At 38.2% G+C, this 23550-nt stretch overlaps 1 protein-coding gene across 3 annotated transcripts in view; it reads left to right on the forward strand.

Annotated features, from left to right (window-relative positions):
- The first annotated feature begins 1288 nt into the window (after window positions 1–1288).
- The window catches only part of LOC124776476 (juvenile hormone esterase-like), a 106553-nt gene continuing 84291 nt past the window's right edge, over window positions 1289–23550 (forward strand). Inside the window, exons 1-2 of one of the 3 annotated variants that reach the window (XR_007015628.1) lie at window positions 1289–1490; window positions 2021–2102. Coding sequence is in view for 1 of the 3 variants with exons in the window: in XM_047251489.1 (XP_047107445.1) it covers window positions 1468–1490; window positions 2021–2102 (105 nt within the window). In the remaining 2 variants the exon portion in view is untranslated. Of the gene's footprint in view, window positions 1491–1731; window positions 1924–2020; window positions 2103–23550 lie in introns of those variants that run through there. The other 2 variants (XM_047251489.1, XM_047251490.1) reach the window with 2 other exon arrangements.

A 23550-nucleotide genomic window follows, 5' to 3' on the forward strand; every position in this document is an offset into this window, starting at 1 on the left:
CTAGTGTGTAACTTATCTGCTAATACATTTATGTTGAAATCTCCTACAATTACTAATTTGTTCAGGTGTGATATAAAAACATTCTCTATCATGTCACAAAACCTTGTTAAGAAAACTTCGAAGTTTTCACCTGGCGGTCTATATAAAGATATAACATAAATTTCATCATTTGATATCTTTATACGTGCTGCACATAATTCAATTGTTCCTTCTAATGAATATTTACTTACATTTACAGAATTAAAATCAAATGTGCTCTTTACATACATTGGTGTTGAAGTACTGAACTAATGAACAGAGGCAAATGAAGACTATCTGCCAGATAATCTGAGTGATTGACATTTGTCAACTGAATCAAAGAAAAGATTTTCCATCTACTTTCCTTAGCCCAACGAAGGATCCAAAGGATTTGTTATTCATCTTCAGCAGTACACATTTCTTCACATGATGACTGTATGCTGTATTCTACAATGAAAAAAATTCTAAAACATGACATTGCTAATGTTTTTATAGTCCTAAAAGATGGTGCTCATGTGTCATTTTATGGGAACTTAAATGGAGCAATGAAGTTTATACCAACAGATGAATGAAGCTTTGCACCAAGGACTGATGCTATGTTATAACGACCAAAATCAGTTAAATTAAGATTAGTTTGACAAGCAAATACATTGTCTTTTACACTGTGTTCTGAGTTACTTCGGATTGTATTAGCTATTTATTAGCTTCTTGTACATAGTTTTGATGCTGTTGTTTGTATGTCTGTACAATGTATTGTATCGAGGGCAGCAAAGGCTTCTTTGACACATAGGCTATTAAGTTTCTAAATTAACGAGTCAGTTAATCCCCATTCCTTGGCTCCGATCAGCTGACCTGCTACAAGGGGTTATGTGAACCAATTGAAACTATGTTATATTTTGTTCTCTGCTTTTGTTAAAAATTAGATTATGCCTTTCATATTTTTGCGAACATTGATTACTTAATACTCAGTAAAATGAGGTGTTCATTTGCCTTTCACGAAATATATAAATACAAAAACTAAAAGAGGGCTCAGTTAACAAAACTTTATCCTACCCAATACACAAAGTACGTGTGTAATGTTCGAAATGAAACAATAAATCATTACGATTAGTTCCCTAGCAACTACTTTAAAAAGTCGTAATTTTCATTGATTGAGATCCGTTGAGAATGGCCAAGGCTGTCAAATAAAAGCTAACAGTTTCAAATCGCACAGTCCTTGCAGCAGAATTACGCAAGCACCCAACCTTGGAAAGAACCTTAAATATAGCGAATCTGGTTGCGAAGTTTGTGACCTACAGACAACACCTTCATTTCTACATAGGGAACTGATACGTATGTCGCATTTTGCATGCGCATTTTCCTGTAAAAGATGTTTGCAGTAAAGCGCCAAGAGGTGTAAAATGTATTGATTTTATCAGCAAAACGTTCAGGACACCACATGCATACGAAATGATACTTCTTAAACAGATCTTGTAAGTTTAAGTCATAGAAAGAAACACATATTCGTAACGCTCAGTGCTGCCAGCTCTCTAGGCAAGCATCAGGTAGTCTGAGCATAGGTACTAAGAAATTACATAAATATAGCTTATTTATTTTAATATTGAAACGTATAGAATAAGATAGTCATGGACAGGAAGATTTTGGTTACGAATTTGCGTCATGTACACAAATAAATAATCAAACTTCGTGTGACGTCATGCTTTGGGCTTTTGACAGTCCGTTTAAAATTTGGCGGTAAAAGACCTGGGAGACGTAAATTAATGTCAACATAAGTGCTAATATCGTGTTGAACTTTTGGAGTGGCGTTTGCAATGTTTCGGTATAAGTTACCTTGAAAAGGAGTCGAAAGCAGTGAGCTGTCAGACTCAGTGCCACCTGACTGCGTTGACAGTGTATCCCAGTTCGGTAATTGCCGTGACCGAAACGATAACACATGTCATTTAGCATTAGATTACTAGTGTGCCGAATATCGTATTTATTAACATAATAATACATGTTACAGGAGAACGTATGTAGCAATAAGTGAAACCAGCCTTTCACTTTTTTCGCGTCGCTGCTTTTTGGCTCTTACAACAAACAAGAAGGTAAGCGCTTAACAATTCTGAACAATGCTAGTACAGAATCGTCTTTCAATATAATCTATATTATCTTCCCATCATGTTTGCTGCGCATTGTCACCAAAAGATTTACATTTACTAGTTCGATGCCCTTCTCCACGCTAGTCTATCCTGGGTAAGCTTATTCATCTCTGAACATAATATGATAAAATATACATAATCCTCTTGTCATTAGAAATGCGAAATTATATAGAAGAGTACGGTACAGTACGATCTACCACACAGTTATTAAACATTGCAAAAAGAAGACGTGACCCATGTGGAAAATCTTTAGGCTAGAAACATGTACAAAGGTGTTGGCAAAAAGTATTAACCTAAAACTCGAAAGTTGGTAAGTATCTGATACCACATCCTATAATTTTAATGAATACTTAATAAAACTAGCAAATGATATTATCCAATATAACTTTCAAAGTCATATTATGCATACACTGAAAACTGCAAAACCTCTAGAGGGTCTGCATTTCTCAAACAGATCATACAAGACAAGATCATATTGGCAACGAGCTTGTTAAAGAAATATTCATGTGGTTTTGATAATGTTGCAGACAGTATTAGAAATCAGGCAGGACATTACATTGTAGCATTTCTGAAGCATATTATTAATTACTCCTTTTTTTTAATTTTATCTTACAAGTAAATTTTCAAGTTATGTAGAGGTTGTGAAGGTCATCTCCCTCCCCCCATCCCTTTCACTAAATGGGATCCATGGGCAATCTTAACAATTGTGGGCCTGTAGCTCAGCTTAGTAAAGATCTTTTTCAAGCTGCTTTACAATTGGCTACTGGTAGTATAGTTTATAATAAACAAAAACTCATTGCTGTCACCAACATCAGCATGAGTTAGGCAATCACAATCCACAACACAGAAGTCCATGAATACATGCATGCTGTTTTAAAAGCTATAAATGAAAAGGTAATGGCTACTGGAATATTCTTTTGACCTTTCCAAGTGTTTGACTTTGTTCTACTAAGTAAGTTGACAGTAAGGGGAATTAGAGGTATTTCATTAGATCACTTCTTACTAAATGGTAACAAAGAGTTGTTCTTAAACAACATATAACTACCTGAAACATTTTAAGAAAAACAACACTCCTCCTCAAAAAAATTTAGTCAAATATAGTGTGCCACAAAGGTAGATATCAGCTCCAGTCCTGTTTCTGTTGTTTATAGACTATTTGAGTAATGTTGTTAATGCCAAATAGAAAACTTTATTTGCAGGTGACACCAGCAATTTGGTTACAGGATTAAACTGCAAAAACCTTCAGTTGCAGTAGACACCTCATTGTTGGAGCTAACACACTGGTTTCAAAAAATAAATAAATTAAAATAAACTTATTATAATCATTGAAAAAATAGTATCCATGATTTTTAATATATTCCAAACAACAAAATGACCACACATTGAAAACAAATAACAAAAGTTTAAAATCAGTTGATGTGAAATTCCTAAGATTATATCTGCAGAGCAATCTAAAATCAAGCACACCTCTTCAACTTCTTACAGCAAAACTCTCATTAATCTGTTACATTCCATGGATACTGAATGCAAGCTGTAAACGAGAAATGGTAGTACAGACGTACTGTGCACACTTCCAGTTGGTAATCAGACTTGAAATCATGTTCTGTGAGAATACATCCTGTAGTCTAACTGTAATCAAAACCCATAAAAGTACAAGTGGAAATATATCCAACATAAAGAGACAAGATTCATTCCTCTTCTTTTCCGTACACTTTCCATCGTTTATACAGGGTGTTACAAAAAGGTACGGCCAAACTTTCAGGAAACATTCCTCACACACAAAGAAAGAATATATGTTATGTGGACATGTGTCTGGAAACGCTTACTTTGCATGTTAGAGCTCATTTTATTACTTCTCTTCAAATCACATTAATCATGGAATGGAAACACACAGCAACAGAACGTACCAGCATGACTTCAAACACTTTGTTACAGGAAATGTTCAAAATGTCCTCTGTTAGCGAGGATACGTACATCCACCCTCCGTCGTATGGAATCCCTGATGCAGCCCTGTAGAATGGCGTATTGTATCACAGCCGTCCACAATACGAGCACGAAGAGTCTCTACATTTGGTACCCGGGTTGCGTAGACAAGAGCTTTCAAATGTCCCCATAAATGAAAGTCAAGAGGGTTGAGGTCAAGAGTGTGTGGAGGCCATGGAATTGGTCCGCCTCTACCAATCCATCGGTCACCGAATCTGTTGTTGAGAACGTATGAACACTTCGACTGAAATGTGCAGGAGCTCCATCGTGCATGAACCACATGTTGTGTTGTACTTGTAAAGGCACATGTTCTAGCAGCACAGGTAGAGTATCCTGTATGAAATCATAACAACGTGCTCCATTGAGCGTAGGTGGAAGAACATGGGGCCCAATCAAGACATCACCAACAATGCCTGCCCAAAAGTTCACAGAAAATCTGTGTTGATGACGTGATTGCACAATTGCGTGCGGATTCTCGTCAGCCCACACATGCTGATTGTGAAAATTTACAATTTGATCACGTTGGAATGAAGCCTCATCCGTAAAGAGAACATTTGCACTGAAATGAGGATTGACACATTGTTGGATGAACCATTCGCAGAAGTGTACCCGTGGAGGCCAATCAGCTCCTGATAGTGCCTGCACAAGCTGTACATGGTGCGGAAACAACTGGTTCTCCCGTAGCACTCTCCATACCATGACATGGTCAACGTTTCCTTGTACAGCAGCAACTTCTCTGACGCTGACATTAGGGTTATCGTCAACTGCACGAAGAATTGCCACGTCCATTGCAGGTGTCCTCGTCGTTCTAGGTCTTTCCCAGTCGCGAGTCATAGGCTGGAATGTTCCGTGCTCCCTAAGACACCGATCAATTGCTTCGAACGTCTTCCTGTCGGGACACTTTCGTTCTGGAAATCTGCCTTGATACAAACGTACCGCGCCACGGCTATTGCCCCGTGCTAATCCATACATCAAATGGGCATCTGCCAACTCCGCATTTGTAAACATTGCACTGACTGCAAAACCACGTTCGTGATAAACACTAACCTGTTGATGCTACGTACTGATGTGCTTGATGCTAGTGCTGTAGAGCAATGAGTCGCATGTCAACACAAGCACCGAAGTCAACATTACCTTCGTTCAATTGGGCCAACTGGTGGTGAATCGAGGAAGTACAGTGCATACTGACGAAACTAAAATGAGTTCTAACATGGAAATTAAGCATTTCCGGACACATGTCCACATAACATCTTTTCTTTATTTGTGTGTGAGGAATGTTTCCTGAAAGTTTGGCCGTACCTTTTTGTAACACCCTGTATACTGTGAAGGAAAAAAATTCACAATACCAAAAAATAATTAATGTAGAATAATGAATTTTGGGAGTATATTTATCTAGGTAAAATGTTTAAGTGACTAACTGCAAGATCACAGGTTAATGTAAGCAAAAGATAAGCCATTTCTGATGTGAAATGCTGTTACATTAATAACTAGTGTTAACAGCTAGAACATTGCATGCAAGTTTGCAAATGTGCATGCCAGGTGTTGGATGTCAGTTTGTGGGATGAAGCTCCACGCCTGTTGCGCTTGGTTGATCGATACAGGGACTCTTTATGCTGTTTGTGGAAGATACTGGATTTGTTGTCCAGTGATGTTTCATGTGTGCTCGACTGAAGACAGATCTTGCAGTCAAGCAGGTCAAGACAATATGTTAACACTCAGTAGAGCATGTTCAGTTACAACAGCGGTATGTGGGTGAATGTTATCCTGTTGGGAAACGCCCCTGGAATGCTCTTCATGAGTGGGATCACAACAGGTTGAATTACCAGAAGGACATGCAATTTTACAGTCAGGGTGTGTGGGATAACCATGAGAGTGCTCCTGCTGCCATATGAAATAGCACCCCAAACCATAATTCCAGCTGTAGGCCCAGTGTGTTTATCATGCAGACAGATTGGTTGCATGTCCTTAATGGGCCTCCTCTTAACCAACAATCATCCATCGCTGGCACTGAGGTAGAACCAGCTTTCATCAGAAAACTCAACAGCCTCATACCCTGCCCTCCAATGAGTACTCACTTGACACCACCGAATTCACAAATGGCAATAGTTCGGGGTCAGTGGACTGCATGCCACAGGGTGTCTGGTTCGGAGTTGTCCTTAAAGTAACTGATTTGTAAAAGCTTGTTGTGTCATTGCGGTGCCAACTGCTGCTCAAATTGCTGCTGCAGATGCAGTATGATGCGCCAGAGCGATATGTTGAACTCGGTGGTTTTCCGTCTCGGTAGTGCCTAGTCTTCTTGCGCACAAACGTTCTAGTGACCACTGCTGACAGCAATCATGTACATTGGCTACATTCCTGCCAAGTCTTTCTTCAGTATCAAAGAAGGAATATCCAGATTTTCGTAGCTCTATTACATGACCTTGTTCAGGCTCAGTGCGGTGTTGATAATGAGTTTTAGTCATGTTCAAGGGATTCTTGACTAACATCAACTCACCATGTCTAACCTTAAACATAACTAACACTCACAACATTTACAGAATGTATTTAAAGCAAACCTGATTTGCATTCTCATAGTGGCTCTACTAGCATTACGCCTATGCAACTGCATCGTGAAATTTTAGTAGACGTAATCTTTCACATGTAACTTTTGTTTGTTGCATAACTCCTTCTTGGTGTTGATAAATTTTTTTCCATCATTGTACAAGAAGCAGTAGTCCTCATAAGAGAATACCTACCAGCCTTCAATGTACATCAGTAAAATTTTAAAATTAAGAACTGCAATAATATTCTCATCTCCCATGTCAGAATGTCAGTCTATCAGAAAAATGTCCTTCACAGTAGAAAGACAATTTAAAAAAAGTGAACCCATTTTAGGTGAGCTACAGTTCCCATGTTGTAAATGAATTCATCACCAAATGAAGTGGAATTTTATAATGTAAAATTACCAGACATATTATAGCAGGTGTGTGTGTGTGAGAGAGATGAACTGTATTAATTTTATGTATAATAAAGTGAGTTAACATAGTTATTTATACTTATGGTGAACGTTGTCCACAGCAGTCACTAGTGGTAAACTATATTAATGTTGAAGCTTCCTTACAGATTAAAACTGTGTGCCTCATCAAGACTCAAACTCGGGATCTTTGCCTTGCATGGGCAAGTGGTCTGCTGACTGAGCTCCACAAGCATGACTCGTGACCCATCCTTGCAGCGAAGGTCCTGGGTTCATGTCTCAGTCAGGCGCACAGTTTTAATTTGCCAGGAAGTTTCATATTAGTGCACACTCCACTGTAGATTGAAAATCTCATTCTGAATTAATGTTGTTATACATATACGAAATGTTTATTCCCCTGTTTTTTCTGTTGACTTATACTATTTCTGTACAAGCTGTCACAGGACCAAAACAAAATAAATAACTACTGCAAACTACTTTAGAACCTACTTGCTGCATACTCTGTATTCTTGTCTATGTCAACTGCCCCCCCTCACACACACACACACACACACACACACACACACACACTTATACTCACTCTCGTCCCTCCATCAGGAAATTGTCTATTCCTTGATGTGTCTGGATGTGTGCTGTCAGCTGATCCCTTCTTTTAGTTAAGTTATGCCTTAAATTTCTTTTGCCCTCGAATTTGATTCAGTATCTCCTCATTAGTTATTTGATCTATCCCTATAGTCATCAACAAGCTTATGTAACACTGCATTGCAAAAGCTACTATTTGATCTATCCCTATAGTCATCAACAAGCTTATGTAACACTGCATTGCAAAAGCTACCATTCTCCTCCTGTCTGACATGCTTATCATCCATTTTTCAATGGGTCATAAAGAAAGATGTAATGTCTTATAAAAAGGGTGAAAGGCATTTTTTAGGGAAGTAGACTGTATCACAAATAAATGTGATGCAGAATTAAATTGCAAATATAGACTGAAGATTGTACACCAGAATGTACAGTCATTAACAAACAAAGTTGATGAAATAAATATACTCCTCAATAGTGAATGGAAAGATGTTTCAGTGTTATGTTTTTGTGAGCATTGGTTACAAAATGAGAATTTTCAGTACTTAAAAAATTACATTTTAACCTTGCAAACTACTTTTGTAGAATGGAATCAAAACGTGGGGGAACTTGTATATATGTAAAAGAAAATGTAGATTATAAGAGTATAACATCTGTTTGCAAACTTGGCTGTGAAAGAGACTTTGAAATCTCAGCTGTGAGTTAATGTCTGGAAACACTATTATTTTATGTGTGTACAGATCTCCTGTTAGCAACATAAGTGTTCTTTTTTTTTTTTTTCAAAAAATTGGACCTTGCTTTAGGCAAACTTAAGACAACTGGGAAAACAGGGGTACTATGTGGTGATTTTAATATTGACTTTCTGAGCCATAGCCCTCACAGGGAAACGTTTTTAAATATTATAAAAGCCTACAATCTTTGTCTTACTGTTAGCTCTCCAACACATGTAACTAAAACTAGTGTCACTCTCCTTGATCAGGTATGTGTAAACATGGACAAGTGTACATCAGAAAACTTTGATACCGGCTATAGTGACCACCTTTCACAATTACTGACCATACCTGTAAATCGATCTTCGACCAGTATAGAAAATGTTATCCATAAAAGGATTTATAGTGGGAAAAATATTGAATGCTTCCAGTACCTAATCAGTGAACAATCTTGGAGAGAAGTATATGATACCTCTAGTACTAACGAAAAGATGGAACATTTTTTGAACATATTCAAGCATAACTTTGACATAGCTTTTCCACAAAGGAAAGTTATTTCCAAGAGCACAGATAGATTCAGAAACTGGATTACATCAGGCATCAGAGTATCTTGTAAAAGGAAGCGGGAACTTTTCCTGCAGTCAAAAACTAACAGCAGTCCAGAATTTATTAATTATTTCAAAAAATACAAGCTAGTTTTGAAACGCATCATAAAGGAGGCAAAAAATTAAGGAAAATGACAAACATATTATGAAGTCATCCAATAAAACTAAGTCCATGTGGAAAGCTGTGCAGGATCTTACTGGGAAGAAGACAACTCACAAAAATATTGTGATATCACATGATGGCAAGAATGTCACTGACCCTAGGGAAGTTGCAAATAGTTTCAATTCTTACTATGCAACTGTTGCTGGGAAATTAGTGAAGGAAAAATTTGGAAATCCACCTAATACAACATGGAAAGAACTTTCATCTATTGAAATAAATAATATATCCATGTTCCTCAGTCCAGTAAGCCCAACAGAGCTCCTAAATACCATTAATTCACTGAAGAGTAAGTACTCAACTGGTATTGATGATATTCCAGATTATATTATAAAAATAACAGCAAGACAAATACTTTCACCTTTATTGGACATATGCAATTCATCTTTATCATGTGGTGTCTTCCCTCAGCAACTGAAAATGGCAAAAGTAATACCCCTATATAAAAAAGGTGATCATCAATGTATGGGTAACTATAGGCCTGTGTCTCTATTGTCAGGGTTTTCGAAAATTATTGAAAAAGTGTTCCTTTCAAAACTAATTACATTCTTCGACAAGAATAATATTATTTCTGGGTGTCAACATGGCTTCAGACCACAGAGATCAATTGAAACTGCCACTTTCAATCTGATAAACCATGTTGTAAATGCAGTGGACAACCACAGAAATATCTGAGGTTTATTCTTGGACCTAACAAAAGCTTTTGATGTGATTGATCATTCTATACTCCTGAGGAAGCTCGAATGGTATGGTGTAAGAGGTGTGCCAAATCAGTGGATCAAATCATATTTGGAATATCGTTCTCAGGTAACTGAAATTAAGTACACAGAAGGAAATGAACTCCAGGTACACGTTTCAGAACCATGTGGACTAACTCATGGTGTTCCACAGGGCTCCATTTTAGGTCCCTTTCTTTTTTTGGTCTACATTAATGATTTCCCATCACACGTTAGGGATTCTGAACCAGTACTGTTTGCAGATGACACCAGTCTATTGATTGAAGGGAATAATGAAGAAAATCTTACTGCATCTGCAAAAGATATTACAAAAGGAGTGTCTGAATGGTTTACCAGAAACAGGCTAATAGTTAATCCCCAAAAAACTGTACTAATGAATTTCCACACTGATCAAAATAAAAATCCGGCACAACCTGTAATATGTATAGATAACCAAAACATTAGTTCTGTCAATGAAACTAAATTTCTTGGGATTCATATCCAGGAAAATCTTAAATGGAACACTCATATCACAGCCCTAAATTCAAAACTAGCAAAAATGAGCTATGTGGTAAGAATTCTCTGCAACAATACTAGTGTAGAAACAGTTAGGGCTGTATACTTTGCTCGTGTACATTCAATACTGAAGTACGGTATCATTTTCTGGGGAAATGTACATCAGGCCATAACAGTTTTCAGGAAACAAAAGGCAATTATAAGAATAATGAAACAAGTGAGCAGCAGAAAATCATGCAAACCTTTCTTTAAAGATCTAAAGATCCTACCCCTTCCCTGCATTTATATACTGGAAATAGTCACGCATGTCAAAAAAAGCGTACTGAGAAAAGAAAACCTTTTTCCTCAAAACAAAAGTGTCCATGATTACAGTACCAGGTCAGACAGTGACATACACGTCAATCATTGTAACACCACATTATGCCAAAAAGGTGTATATCATGCAAGAACAAAACTTTACAACAGATTACCAAGACATATAAAATCTCTTACTGAACTACAAAGCTTTAAAAAGTCTGTGACATCCTACCTTCTGAAAAACTGCTACTATTCAGTCTCACAGTATCTTATGCAAGAAAAAATGTAATTTGTATCTTTAATTGTAGAAATAAGTTATAAATATACAGTATTTCAAAAATTTGTAATTATTAACTGTATAGATCCAATTTGTCATAAAAATTTATAAAATTTATGTTTGATATTTGAAAATCCAATAGCCAAAAAATGTTTTCTGTCCAATATCCTATGTACAATATATGTACTTAAAAAGAGATTTATATGGACAAATAAATAAATAAAACTTCCATACAAGGGCACACTCCAGACAAATACCTCCAGAAAAGACTTCCTGACATTTAAATTTATGTTCAGTGTTAAGAAATTTCTCTTTATATTTTAGATAAATGGAAGCACTGTGTGGCCATCTTCAGTACTAAAAATACATAATTACCATCAGACATGAGGATCTTAACACAAAGTGGCCCCATTTATAACCACCATAAAAAAGTACAAAACAGAAAATATATACAAAAATACAGACTCTTATACATGTCAAATTATTGGAACATTGTAGGCCTATATCATAACACAACATTTTTCTATGAGGTGTAACATATACTGTGATGATTACTTCCAACAGATATCTTCACTTTTACTGCAAACAGTAATTTTAAATTTACAGAAGAGCCTACCTTGTAACCTTAGCAGTTGCTGATCCATTGTACAGTGAGCTTGTAGCTTACATAGCCAACTAGCTAAGCTCAGTATTGCAAAAACAAGCATCGTGGTGCCCTCTATATTCAAAAGTGTACAACATTCAGATACCTACAACATTCAGACATCAAATACAACAAATACCATCAATAGAAAAAAATAAAGCTTACATAAAAAGTAACCTTTAAAATCACATGACAATTTTTACCACCAGAAGTCATAAAAAAACTTTAAAAACACAATACAGGCATAATAAAAGAAATACAATTAAGTTACACCCTCTGACATGAAGTAAAAGATAATTTTTTTATTGGACTATACCTAATGTAAAAGCACGCAGTAATTTCTTAAAAACATACAGAAAAGTTAACATTAAAAACAGCCTTTTTACATTTCCAAAAACATAGATTAAATGTACAAATATTAATGCTTTACGGTGGGACATTATACCCTCCCTTATCATACTCGAAAACTTGACATATGTAATGAGTAATGTTATCAGCATAAATTATTACATGTATTTACAAAATTAAAATATCTTTTTATCACTTTTTATGAAGGTTGTTAAAGTTTTGTTATGATTTCTGATGGTAAAAATTGTCACATGATTCTAGAGGTTTTTTTGTGTAAGCTTTGTTTTTTCTATTGATGATATTTTTTGTATTTGATGTCTGGGTGTTGTATGCTTTGGAATATAGAGGGCGCTATGATGCTTGTTTCTGCAATACTGAGCTTGGATAGTTGGCTGTGTAAGCTACAAGCTCACTGCATGTTGGATTGGCAACTACTAAGATTACAAGATAGACTCTTATGTAAATTTAAAATTTTTGTATACAGTAAAAGTGAAGGTATCTGTCAGAAGCAATCATTACAGCACATGTTATACCTCACAGAAAATGCTGTGCTATTATTATATGGGCGTAAAAGGTTCAGAAAATTTGATATGTATGAGAATATGTATATTATAGAGAGAAACATTCCACGTGGGAAAAATATATCTAAAAACAAAGATGATGAGACTTACCAAACAAAAGCGCTGGCAGGTCAATAGACACACAAACAAACACAAACACACACACAAAATTCAAGCTTTTGCAACCAACGGTTGCTTCGTCAGGAAAGAGGGAAAGACGAAAGGATGTGGGTTTTGAGGGAGAGGGTAAGGAGTCATTCCAATCCCGGGAGCAGAAAGACTCACCTTAGGGGGGAAAAAGGACGGGTATACACTCGCGCGCACACACACACATATCCATCCACACATATACAGACACAAGCTTGTGTCTGTACACGTGTGGATGGACGTGCGCGAGTGCACACCCGTCCTCTTCTGTTCACATGCCCACAGCAGATAAGCCTTCATGAGATTCCTGCCTGTGTAAAGTAGATCAAGAGAAAGGGAAGAAATATCAGGAGAAGATTATTCCAGTTACCCCAGAGGTGCTAAATTCCTCCACACCATCGGACTGATGTTGATGTTGATGTTGTTCCACCAGACAGTGATCCTGGGGTGTGACCTGTTCTTCTGTCCCCTTCACACGTAACTAGTATATCCATAATGTGATGATTCAGTGGACCTGCAGTGGATATTACCATCACTTGCAGTGTAAGGAGTCAGTCCCTTTCTCTCCTTTAGTCACCTTTTTAAGTTTTTATCACCATTTTCAACCTTTTTTGTTCTTTCAGGAAGAAAATAAGTTATTTACTTTTGTTTCCAAATTTCTATATTCATGTTCATCCCTTTACTTTGTAGAATACTCCAGTGATGGTAAATAAAATCTAACCTGAAATTTGAGATAGATTTTTCCTTTTTGATTATTTGAGTATTTTTTTATATGTATTTTGCACAGCTGTTATTATTATCAGACAACAATGAACACTCCGGCATGGATAATAGGTAAAGTAAAGGAAAGATAACCACTCATCTATAGCTGACTGATGTGTGACGAATAGAAATATGCAGCAGAAAACAGTACTTATACTAGCTTTTGAGCTCTTGCTCTTTCTCTAATAGACGTACACACATTCCCACACACAACTACAAAGAGACACTTTTGCTGTAGCCACAAGTATTTGGGTGTCTGTGTGGTTGTGGATGTGACTCTGTACTTATACTTGAGAAAGAACAAGAACCTGAAAGCTAGTACAAACACAGTTTAATGTTGCATGTTTCTATGCGCCACACATCAGTCAGCTATAGGCGAGTGGCTGCCTTTCCTTTATTTTATGTGTTGTCATGTCAAATATTCCTCTATTATAGGAGCTTCTTTTTTTGTTCCAGAATCTAATTTTGCTGCAGTAACAGCACTACTGTGTGATACTCTGTTCAGTTCTGAAAATAATCTTTTTGAATGAAAATACGAACACCATAGTGACTGCCTTAAAAACAGTTTGTGAAGTAAAGTTTCTCCATGGGTGAAGGCGGATAGTGGTGTTGGTAAAAGTGAACTATTTTGTTCTGTTAATTTTGAGACCAAAGGTTTTCAGGCAGTTTTTAACCACTGACTTTCAACAAAACGTAAGAATAACTTGGAAATTAAATACAGACCACACCTGTTACATTTAGAATATCCAGATCATACACAAATTTAAAGTGCGGTACATGCACTAGTAATAGGAATTCTAAGTACCAAGTGTAGTTCCACCACCACAGAATTGATTTCGACAATGAAATCAGTGATTCCCAATTACTCTGTGCGTTCGTAAAATAGTTTTTTTTTTTTAAAAAAGATGATGTACGTTGATAGTGTTCTTGACCATTTTTCACTTTTGTCTAAGAAAAGTAGATATCTAACACCTGATACACTGGCACTATATTTCTGGGAACACATGTTAGAAGAAGCATGTTCATCATATGACCAGTGTTGAAGATAAAAAAAGAATTACAAACAAGTGTTATATTTTGATCAGAGAATGTGTGTTGCATAACAACACGTCACATAAGAACTTTCTTTTTCAGCAAAGCAGATGGTGAAACATTACATCATAAATTATGTGAAGCTCTTTCTGAAGCCAACTTGTTCCAAAATAAAAGTCTTATGGTGGGATCAGACTCGTGTAATGTCAGTTAAACAAGTGTTTAGGATTTTAGATGGTGATGTCCAAGAGACCTGAGGCAGATAACTTGTAAACATTGGAACTTGCAACATTCATACAGTGCAATATGACTTTGCAAAGGCTTTGGGGTGTTAGGTGGAAAAGCATCAGAATTTATGGGCAATATTTATCATTATTTTGATTATTGGCCCATTCGTTGGGAAGAATTTGAAGGAATTCAGTCTGACATTTCACATCACAGGTTTTTGAGGCATAAAACTGCAATGTGGTTTACTTGAGGCCCTTCAACCAACAAAATGTTGCAACAGTGGGATGATATCCAGTATTACTTTATTAAGAATATATGAGGTCTGTTCAAAACATTTTGGAACTTTGTCCACAAAATTTTTCTACGCTTGTCTTTTACTTACTGTGTGTGGTCTCCTTTGAAATACTCTCCTCCACAATTGATACACCACTCCCAATGCTGTTTCCACTTCCAGAAGCAGTCTTGGTATGTTTCTTACTGGATTGCGCAAACGCTGTCTGTGAATTTTCTTGTACCTCGTCTATTGTTGCAAATCTTCGTCCTTTCAACATCTCAACCTCATGACCATAAACCCATATCTCATCGCCAGTTATGATTCTCTTAAGGAACATCATGTTCTCATTTGCACAATCCTGAAGCTCTTCACAGATTGGTCTTTCTGGTCTTGATTCATGAGCCATGGGACGAACTTAGCGGCAACATTATGCATTCTAAGATGCTGTGTCAGGATTTCATGACATAATACAACTGAAATGTTACATTCTTCTGCAATCTTTCAGGCATTCAGTCTTTGATTGGCACACACAATTTTCTGATGACCTTAACATGAGCGTTGTCTGTGGATGTCAAAGGGTGTCCTGAGCAATGGTCATATTTAACTTCTGTCCGGCCATTTTTAAACCTTGTGAACCATTCGTAACACTGAGTACAGCTTAAGCACTTCTCTCAGTAGGCTTTCTACATAATTTGGTGGGTCTCTGTAAAGGTATTCTTGAGTTTCACACAAAATTTAATGCAGACACGTTGCTCTTCTAACTCTGTCATCTCAAAATTTGCAAACTGTGTGACACAACATTCTACCCAGTACAGCAGTGAATAGTAACTGACATACAACAATGAAACTTCATGCATTCACACATTCAACAGAGGTGTGTGCAGGGATGCCAACGTATTTTGTTCCAACGTGTCATTGGCGCGAAATTTCAAATGTTCCAGAATTTTTTGAACATATCTCGTACCCCTAAAAATGAATATTGCTACTGTTCAGTCCAAATCCAGCAATGCAATTGTGAAATCTCGAAGCAAACCTACAATGAAAGTAGAACTTCATTTATAATTTCCTCTGCAGAACTATTTAGTCGGTTCACACAATGTTTTTAAAGCCAGTCAGCTTTGATTCGCAAATTGCATACACAAAGAGAAAACATACTTCAAACCATTTAGTCTCCTGTTTTCCAGAGTTCTTCTTTCAGGAAAATTGAGAGTATTTATGAAATTCTTCATAATGAGCTCTTTACATTGAATTATCTGCTTCCTCTTGTTAGCGAGCAAGAAACCAAAGAGCCTAGAAAAGTGGAAGAACATGACAAATTTTGGTCCCTAAAATTCCCCCCCCCCCCCCCCCCTCCTCCTCCCCATCCTGCCTCCCATGAACCATGGACCTTGCCGTTGGTGGGGAGGCTTGCGTGCCTCAGTGATACAGATGGCCGTACCGTAGGTGCAACCACAACATAGGGGTATCTGTTGAGAGGCCAGACAAACGTGTGGTTCCTGAAGAGGGGCAGCAGCCTTTTCAGTAGTTGCAAGGGCAACAGTCTGGATGATTGACTGATCTGGCCTTGTAACACTAGAGGACAAATGCAAGGATGTAGAGGCTTATCTCACTAGGGGTAAGATAGATACTGCCTACAGGAAAATTAGAGAGACCTTTGGAGAAAAGAGAGCCAGTTGTATGAATATCAAGAGCTCAGATGGAAACCCAGTTCTAAGCAAAGAAGGGAAAGCAGAAAAGTGGAAGGAGTATATAGAGGGTCTATACAAGGGTGATGTACTTGAGGACAATATTATGGAAATGGAAGAGGATGTAGATGAAGTTGAAATGGGAGATATGATACTGCATGAAGAGTTTGACAGAACACTGACAGACCTGAGTCGAAACAAGACCCTCGGATGTAGACAACATTCCATTGGAACTACTGACGGCCTTGGGAGAGCCAGTCCTGACAAAACTCTACCGTCTGGTGAGCAAGATGTATGAGACAGGCGAAATACCCTCAGACTTCAAGAAGAATATAATAATTCCAATCCCAAAGAAAGCATGTGTTGATGGATGGTAAAATTACCGAACTATCAGTTTAATAAGTCACAGCTGCAAAATACTAACGCGAATTCTTTACAGACGAATGGAAAAACTAGTAGAAGCCGACCTCGGGGAAGATCAGTTTGGATTCCGTAGAAATGTTGGAACACGTGAGGCAATACCAACCCACGACTTACCTTAGAAGATAGATTAAGGAAAGACAAACCTACGTTTCTAGCATTTGTAGACTTAGAGAAAGCTTTTGACAATGTTGACTGGAATATTCTCTTTCAAATTCTGGTAGTGACAGGGGTAAAATACAGGGAGCAAAAGGCTATTTACAATTTGTACAGAAACCAGATGGCAGTTATAAGAGTCGAGGGGCATCAAAGGGAAGCAGTGGTTGGGAAGGGAGTGAGACAGGGTTGTAGCCTCTCCCCAATGTTATTCAATTTGTATATTGAGGAAGCAGTAAAGGAAACAAAAGAAAAATTCAGAATAGGAATTAAAATCCATGGAGAAGAAATAAAATTGGAGGTTCGCCGATGACATTGTAATTCTGTCAGAGACAGCAAAGGACTTGGAAGAGCTGTTGAACGGAATGGACAGTGTCTTGAAAGGAGGATATAAGATGAACATCAACAAAAGCTAAACAAGGATAATGGAATGTAGTCGAATTAAGTTGGGTGATGCTGATGGAATTAGATTAGGAAATGAGACACTTAAAGTAGTAAAGGAGTTTTGCTATTTGGGGAGCAAAATAACTGATGATGGTCAAAGTAGAGAGGATATAAAATGTAGACTGGCAATGGCAAGGAAAGCATTTCTGAAGAAGAGAAATTTGTTAACATCGAGTATATATTTAAGTGTCTGGAAGTCGTTTCTGAAAGTATTTGTATGGAGTGTAGCCATGTATGGAAGTGAAACATGGACGATAAATAGTTTGGACAAGAAGAGAATAGAAGCTTTCGAAATGTAGTGCTACAGAAGAATGCTGAAGATTAGATGGGTAGTTACATAACTAGTGATGAGGTATTGAATAGAATTGGGGAGAAGAGGAGTTTGTGGCACAACTTGACAAGATGAAGGGACCGGTTGGTAGGACATGTTCTGAGGCATCAAGGGATCACAAATCTAGCATTGGAGGGTAAAAATCGTAGAGGGAGACCAAGAGATGAATACACTAAGCAGATTCAGAAGGATGTAGGTTGCATTAGGTACTGGGAGATGAAGCTTGCACAGGATAGAGTAGCATGGAGAGCTGCATCAAACCAGTCTCATGACTGAAGACCACAAAAGGTATCAGTTGTTACTGACAGCAGTACATCTCAAAAAGAAATTAATCATCCATAGATTTAATGTTTCCAAATGCTTCAAAACTTGTTAAGGCTTCTCTTACAGTGTCCCGTGGAAATAGGAGGAGATATTCCATTTAAAGGCACGCATTAGGAGATGACAAGAGAGCGATGACCAAAAGATTTGTAATCATTGTTTTGACTGCTTAGTATGTTTACCTTCCATGCCCATTGACACTCTGCTCATTAGGTATGGATGGCGAGCACATCCAAATTATATTGCTTACGCAGAAGAATGACAAAGGAAAAGATAACCTGAATTAGAAGAGAAGCAAAAAGAAGAGCAGAACTAAAAGCATCTTGAAGAGGAGATTAAAAAGATTAATAATATGAAAAAATCAATTGACTATGAGACAGCTGCTCTGAAAAGAAAAAGAAAAGAAGAACATCAGCTATCTAAGAAGACTTAAGAACTTCTCTCTTAAGCTTCAGCTAAACTGAAGAAAGCACTTGAAAAATTGATTTAAAGGCAGCAAAACTAGCTCAGGTCGTGGTTGCACAAATCACTGAACTAGAAGAGATGGAAAGAAAGGGAGGTGGAAACCATTTGGAAAAATCTTGAGAAGAGAAAGTGTAGTATAACTACTTTTTTTTTTTTTTTTTTTGCTGAAGTTCCTTAGAAACAGGAATCCAAAAATATTTTGTCGAAATTTTTCTGATATTGAAGTGATGTGATGTAGATTTTGTTTGTGAATTACAATTATCAATGTCAAATTACCAATACTGAATTATGAAAGTACCTTAAATATTAATAAAGTTGTATGAAGGGAAAAAAATGATCATACTTTGTCCAGGAACTTAAAAGAGAAATTTATTAACATCTTAAATGGCATGATTGGTAAAGGATTATAAAAAATGAAAACAATTAATTTGTGCTGTATCTGTTTATTGAAATAATTTGCCACCTTTTAGTCAGCTTTCTAAAATATTCTATCACCTTTTAATCTCACCCTTTTCAAGTACTTTGTCACCTTTGTTACCTTTTTCAAGTGCCACATGGCTCTTCCCCGTGCACCTACCAGAACTACAACAACCCATTCCCCCTTCCTCTTCGATCTGTTTTGCTCTTCAAGAAATGCATTTCACTGATGATCATTCTCCAACTCATCAAGATTACAGTGCATTCGTCAGAACTTGAATGGCTGTGAGAGAGCATCTGGAGGGGCCTGTACATTGGTTTGCATAGATGTCATCAGTGAGCGGATCCCCCTCCATACCACATCAAAGCAGTAGCAGTGCAAATGTGAATGACACCAGTGATCACCTTTTGTAACATTTATTTACTTCCAGGCAGTGCACTTAGTTACTTTGAGGAGACAAGCTAAATCCAATAACTCCCCCACCCCCTCCCCTCCCCCTCCTTTTCCTGTACTTGGAAATTTCAATGCACAATGCCGCCCTGTGGGAAAGTACCATGTAGTTTGTCAGTGGAGTTTCGACTGGCAAGCATCTTTCTGGTATCGATCTGTCTCCGCAGTGACTACTCTTACCCACATTAATTCCACCCATGGTACCTTTTCAGTTGTCGACCTTACAGTCTGTTCTGCCAGTCTCATGGCTTTGCTACAATGGTTGCTACATGATGCTCCTTGTGACAGTGACCACCTTCCAGTGATCATGTCATTTCCATCACCATCCAACAGATCAGTTATGATGTTGGACCCTTCAGATAGCTAAGGTGTTTGTGTTACTCTGCTGTCACCTTCATTCACTCTCTGTCAGACTGCATTGATGAATTTGCAGGAGACTTCTACGACGTGATTACCCATGCCACTAGAACCGCTATCTCCCTTTCTACGGGCTCCAGTCAGTGATTAGCGTTGTGGTGGATCAAAAAAATTGCAGCAATTATTAATGATCATTGAAAGACCTTGCAGTGTCTCAAGCAACATTCTTCATAGATTACTCTCATCACCATTAAGCAGCTCCATGCAAAAGTTCACTATCTAAATGCAGTAATGCTGGGAGAACAGCGTCATATGGGAATAAATTCTTTTTCATCCCAGATGTGGGACAAGCTCCATAATTTAATGGGCTGCCAGAACAACAACTGTTGTAGATCTCCTCCAATATTGCAAAATTGGTACTAATGCATTGCTTGTTACTAAACACCTCGTGACCCACTTTGTGACAATGTCGGCATCCTATTCTAATGCAACTATCTTTTGAAAACATAAAAGTCAAGTAAAAAATATCCCCTATCCTTTACCCTCATCACAATGAATGATGTAATGAACCTTATACGAACTGGGAACCAGTTCAGGGTCTTGAGTTATCACACATTACAGCCCAGGCCTCATTTGATCCGTAACCATATGATTCAACAGCTGAGTATTAAAGAGTCTATCTAGACAGGGTCTTTTATGATATTTAGCTGTTGTTCCACTTCACAGTGATGAGATAGTATCACTGTCCCAATTATTAAACAAAGGGAAAACCAAAAGTATACAACAGCTACCAACCGATTAGCCTTACCAAAGTGCTGTGCAAACTGCTTGAAATGGTTGTAGCCCAATGATTGTGCAGCATTTTCAAATTTCGGGCCCTCTTGTCACATTATCAATGTGGTTTCTGGGAGAGACAATCCATAACCGACCATCTGGTTAGGTTGGAAACAGCAATCCAACTAGCTTTTTCCAAACGCCAGCAATTCATCGTAGTCTTATTTGACCTGCAAGAGACATATGACACCGCTTGGCGGCATCACATTTTCCTTACACTTCATGACTGGGACTTTCAAGATCCCTACCAATTTTTATTCATCAGTTTTTATCACACAAGTTGTTTCAGATTAGAGTGGGTACATTGCTCAGCTTGCAATGGGACCAAGAGACTGCCATCCTGCAAGAATCTGTACAGAGTGTTACACTCCTATTCATTGCCATCAGTTGGCTAGTGCCCTATGTTGAACCTGTAGTCACCCCCACACTGTATGTCACTGACCTTTGTATTTGACATAGCTCCCAATCTGTAGCCTTGGCTGATCGCTATCTGCAAGGAGCTCTCCAAAAACCATTTGCTTGGACCCTTTCCCATGGCTTCCAAATCTTGTCTGCAAAATTGCGAGATGGGCATCATTGTTGTCATACTATGGCCCGTCTTGAGCTAGAACTCTACTTGACTACCTAGTGCCTGGACATTATTGCACAGCCCTAATTTTGGGACTGCTCTTTGGTAACAAGCAGATATAGCTGCCTTGTATTAACCAACTAAAGACTGATTGCATGCAAAAACTTAACATTCGATCTGTTTCCTCACTCGCACTCGCACTCGCACCTCTTGAGGTGCAGATTGTGCTACTGTACTCTGTATTTACTAAGTCATGCTCTCATCATGACTGAACTATGGGTGCCATGTTTATGGCTCAGTAGCTCCTTTACCTTTAAAATTATTGAACCCCAGTCCATCATCATTGAATAAAACTGGCCAATGACACCTCATGGGCTAGTTCTGTACGTCATTTGCTTGTCAAAGCAGGTGTCTTTCCTCTCCACTTCCAATGGTACCAACTCTTGCTCACTTAAGCATTCACCATCCAACAATTTCCTAATCATCCAATATGTCAAATACTTTTTGCATGCAAGGGACATCAACCCCTGTACACGTGCCTTCAGGAGACATTAACAGTTGGAATGCACCTCAGGACTCTCTGCCAGATCTCCACCTAGCTCCTTACAATACAAATAGTTTGTCACCCCATGACCTTTCAATATCTGTTCCTACCAGTTCTTCAGTAGAATCAGGATACTACTGTCATACACTCATAGCTCGAAAACCATGGATAGAACGAGATCTGCTTTTACATCTCCTGCATGTCTGGAACATGTGTGTGGGAATGTGTACTATTTGTTGTCGGCTACTGGGGAGCCAGCATCGACACAAACAAAGGAGGAGAGAAGTTGCTATGGCAAGTGGCAGGAATCCAAAAGAATTTGTACATATCACATTCAAATTAATAAGACACTTTATTTTTAACAAGAAAAGAAACATTACTTAACTCGCTTCCTGTGCCTCCCAAATGCAATTCCTACTACACTCTTGCTATTCACAGTATGCAGACTAAGTTTCGTCTTCCTATTACTCAGTGCTGAGGCTCTCGAACTCTGCGACCGTACTGTGCCCAACCAGTGATGGGTGGCTGGTTAAGTCAGCATTGACAGGGGGCACTGTTTTCCTGGAGGTATGGTGCTGCCCATTCTTTCCATTGGCGCATGGGTCAACACCTTCTTGATACTGTTTCGTGGTGCTGCGCTGGTCAGTGTGCAGTCAATTTTTTTAGGACAGCACACAATTTTTACAGTGGAGCTGATAGCTATTGATGGTGCCTGATGTTTTATTAAGCTGATTCCTCTCAATGAGGAGACTCTAAGCTACTGAAGATATTGCTCTTGGCAACTTGTGACATCTGCTACTCACTAGCTTCTCTCTGACGTGTAATTGGGACCGATGACCAAGCAGTTTGGTCCCTTCCCCCCCCCCCCCCTCCCCCTGCCACCTCCCCCCTCTTTTAAACGAACAAACGAACCAACCTGTCATTCTAACTTGTCAGTTGTCTTTCTTTGTGTGTCAAGTTATTTTGTATTCCGGAGATGACCTGACAATCATTTGACCAAAATAAGATCTCTCCTCAGTTGCAGATGGAGTAAAACCCATTCTGCTGCTGCTACCTCTAGTAAACTCTCTACTATCAGGAATACTGCTGCTGCATGCTGCTGTTCCATTCCTCACAGAAGGGATCAAGCATAATATGTTGCCTCTGCATTGGTCACACCAGACTAATCCATTGTTTTCTCTTTTTTATGAACCACTCCCATTGTGGTTGTGGGGCCTTGCAGGCCTCGTGGTGAAATGCCCCTTCCTTCTGGCTCTCCGTGCTAAACATTGTGTGCCACTCATAATGGTGGACAATGTATGGACATTGTCTTTCAGGAGTGCTAGCCCTGCAAGTTATTCATGGGAACTTCTGCGAAGTTTGGAAGGTATGGGATGAGATACTGATGGAAGTAGAGCTGTGAGGACAGATCTAGGGTTGTGCTTGGGGAGCTCAATCAGTATAGAGCACTTGCCTGTAAAAGACCAAGTCTCAACCAAGCACTCAGTTGTAATCCACTAGGAAGTTTCAGTGTACGGACATTTGTGCTGGTTCTTAATTTTCTCTGAGAAATCAGTTTTTATTCGGAGATATTTCATTTTAAATTACTTTTCAGCCGGGGCAGAGGGATTG

This window comes from Schistocerca piceifrons, chromosome 2, assembly GCF_021461385.2.
Source record: "Schistocerca piceifrons isolate TAMUIC-IGC-003096 chromosome 2, iqSchPice1.1, whole genome shotgun sequence".
In the NCBI taxonomy this organism is placed as follows: domain Eukaryota; kingdom Metazoa; phylum Arthropoda; class Insecta; order Orthoptera; family Acrididae; genus Schistocerca; species Schistocerca piceifrons.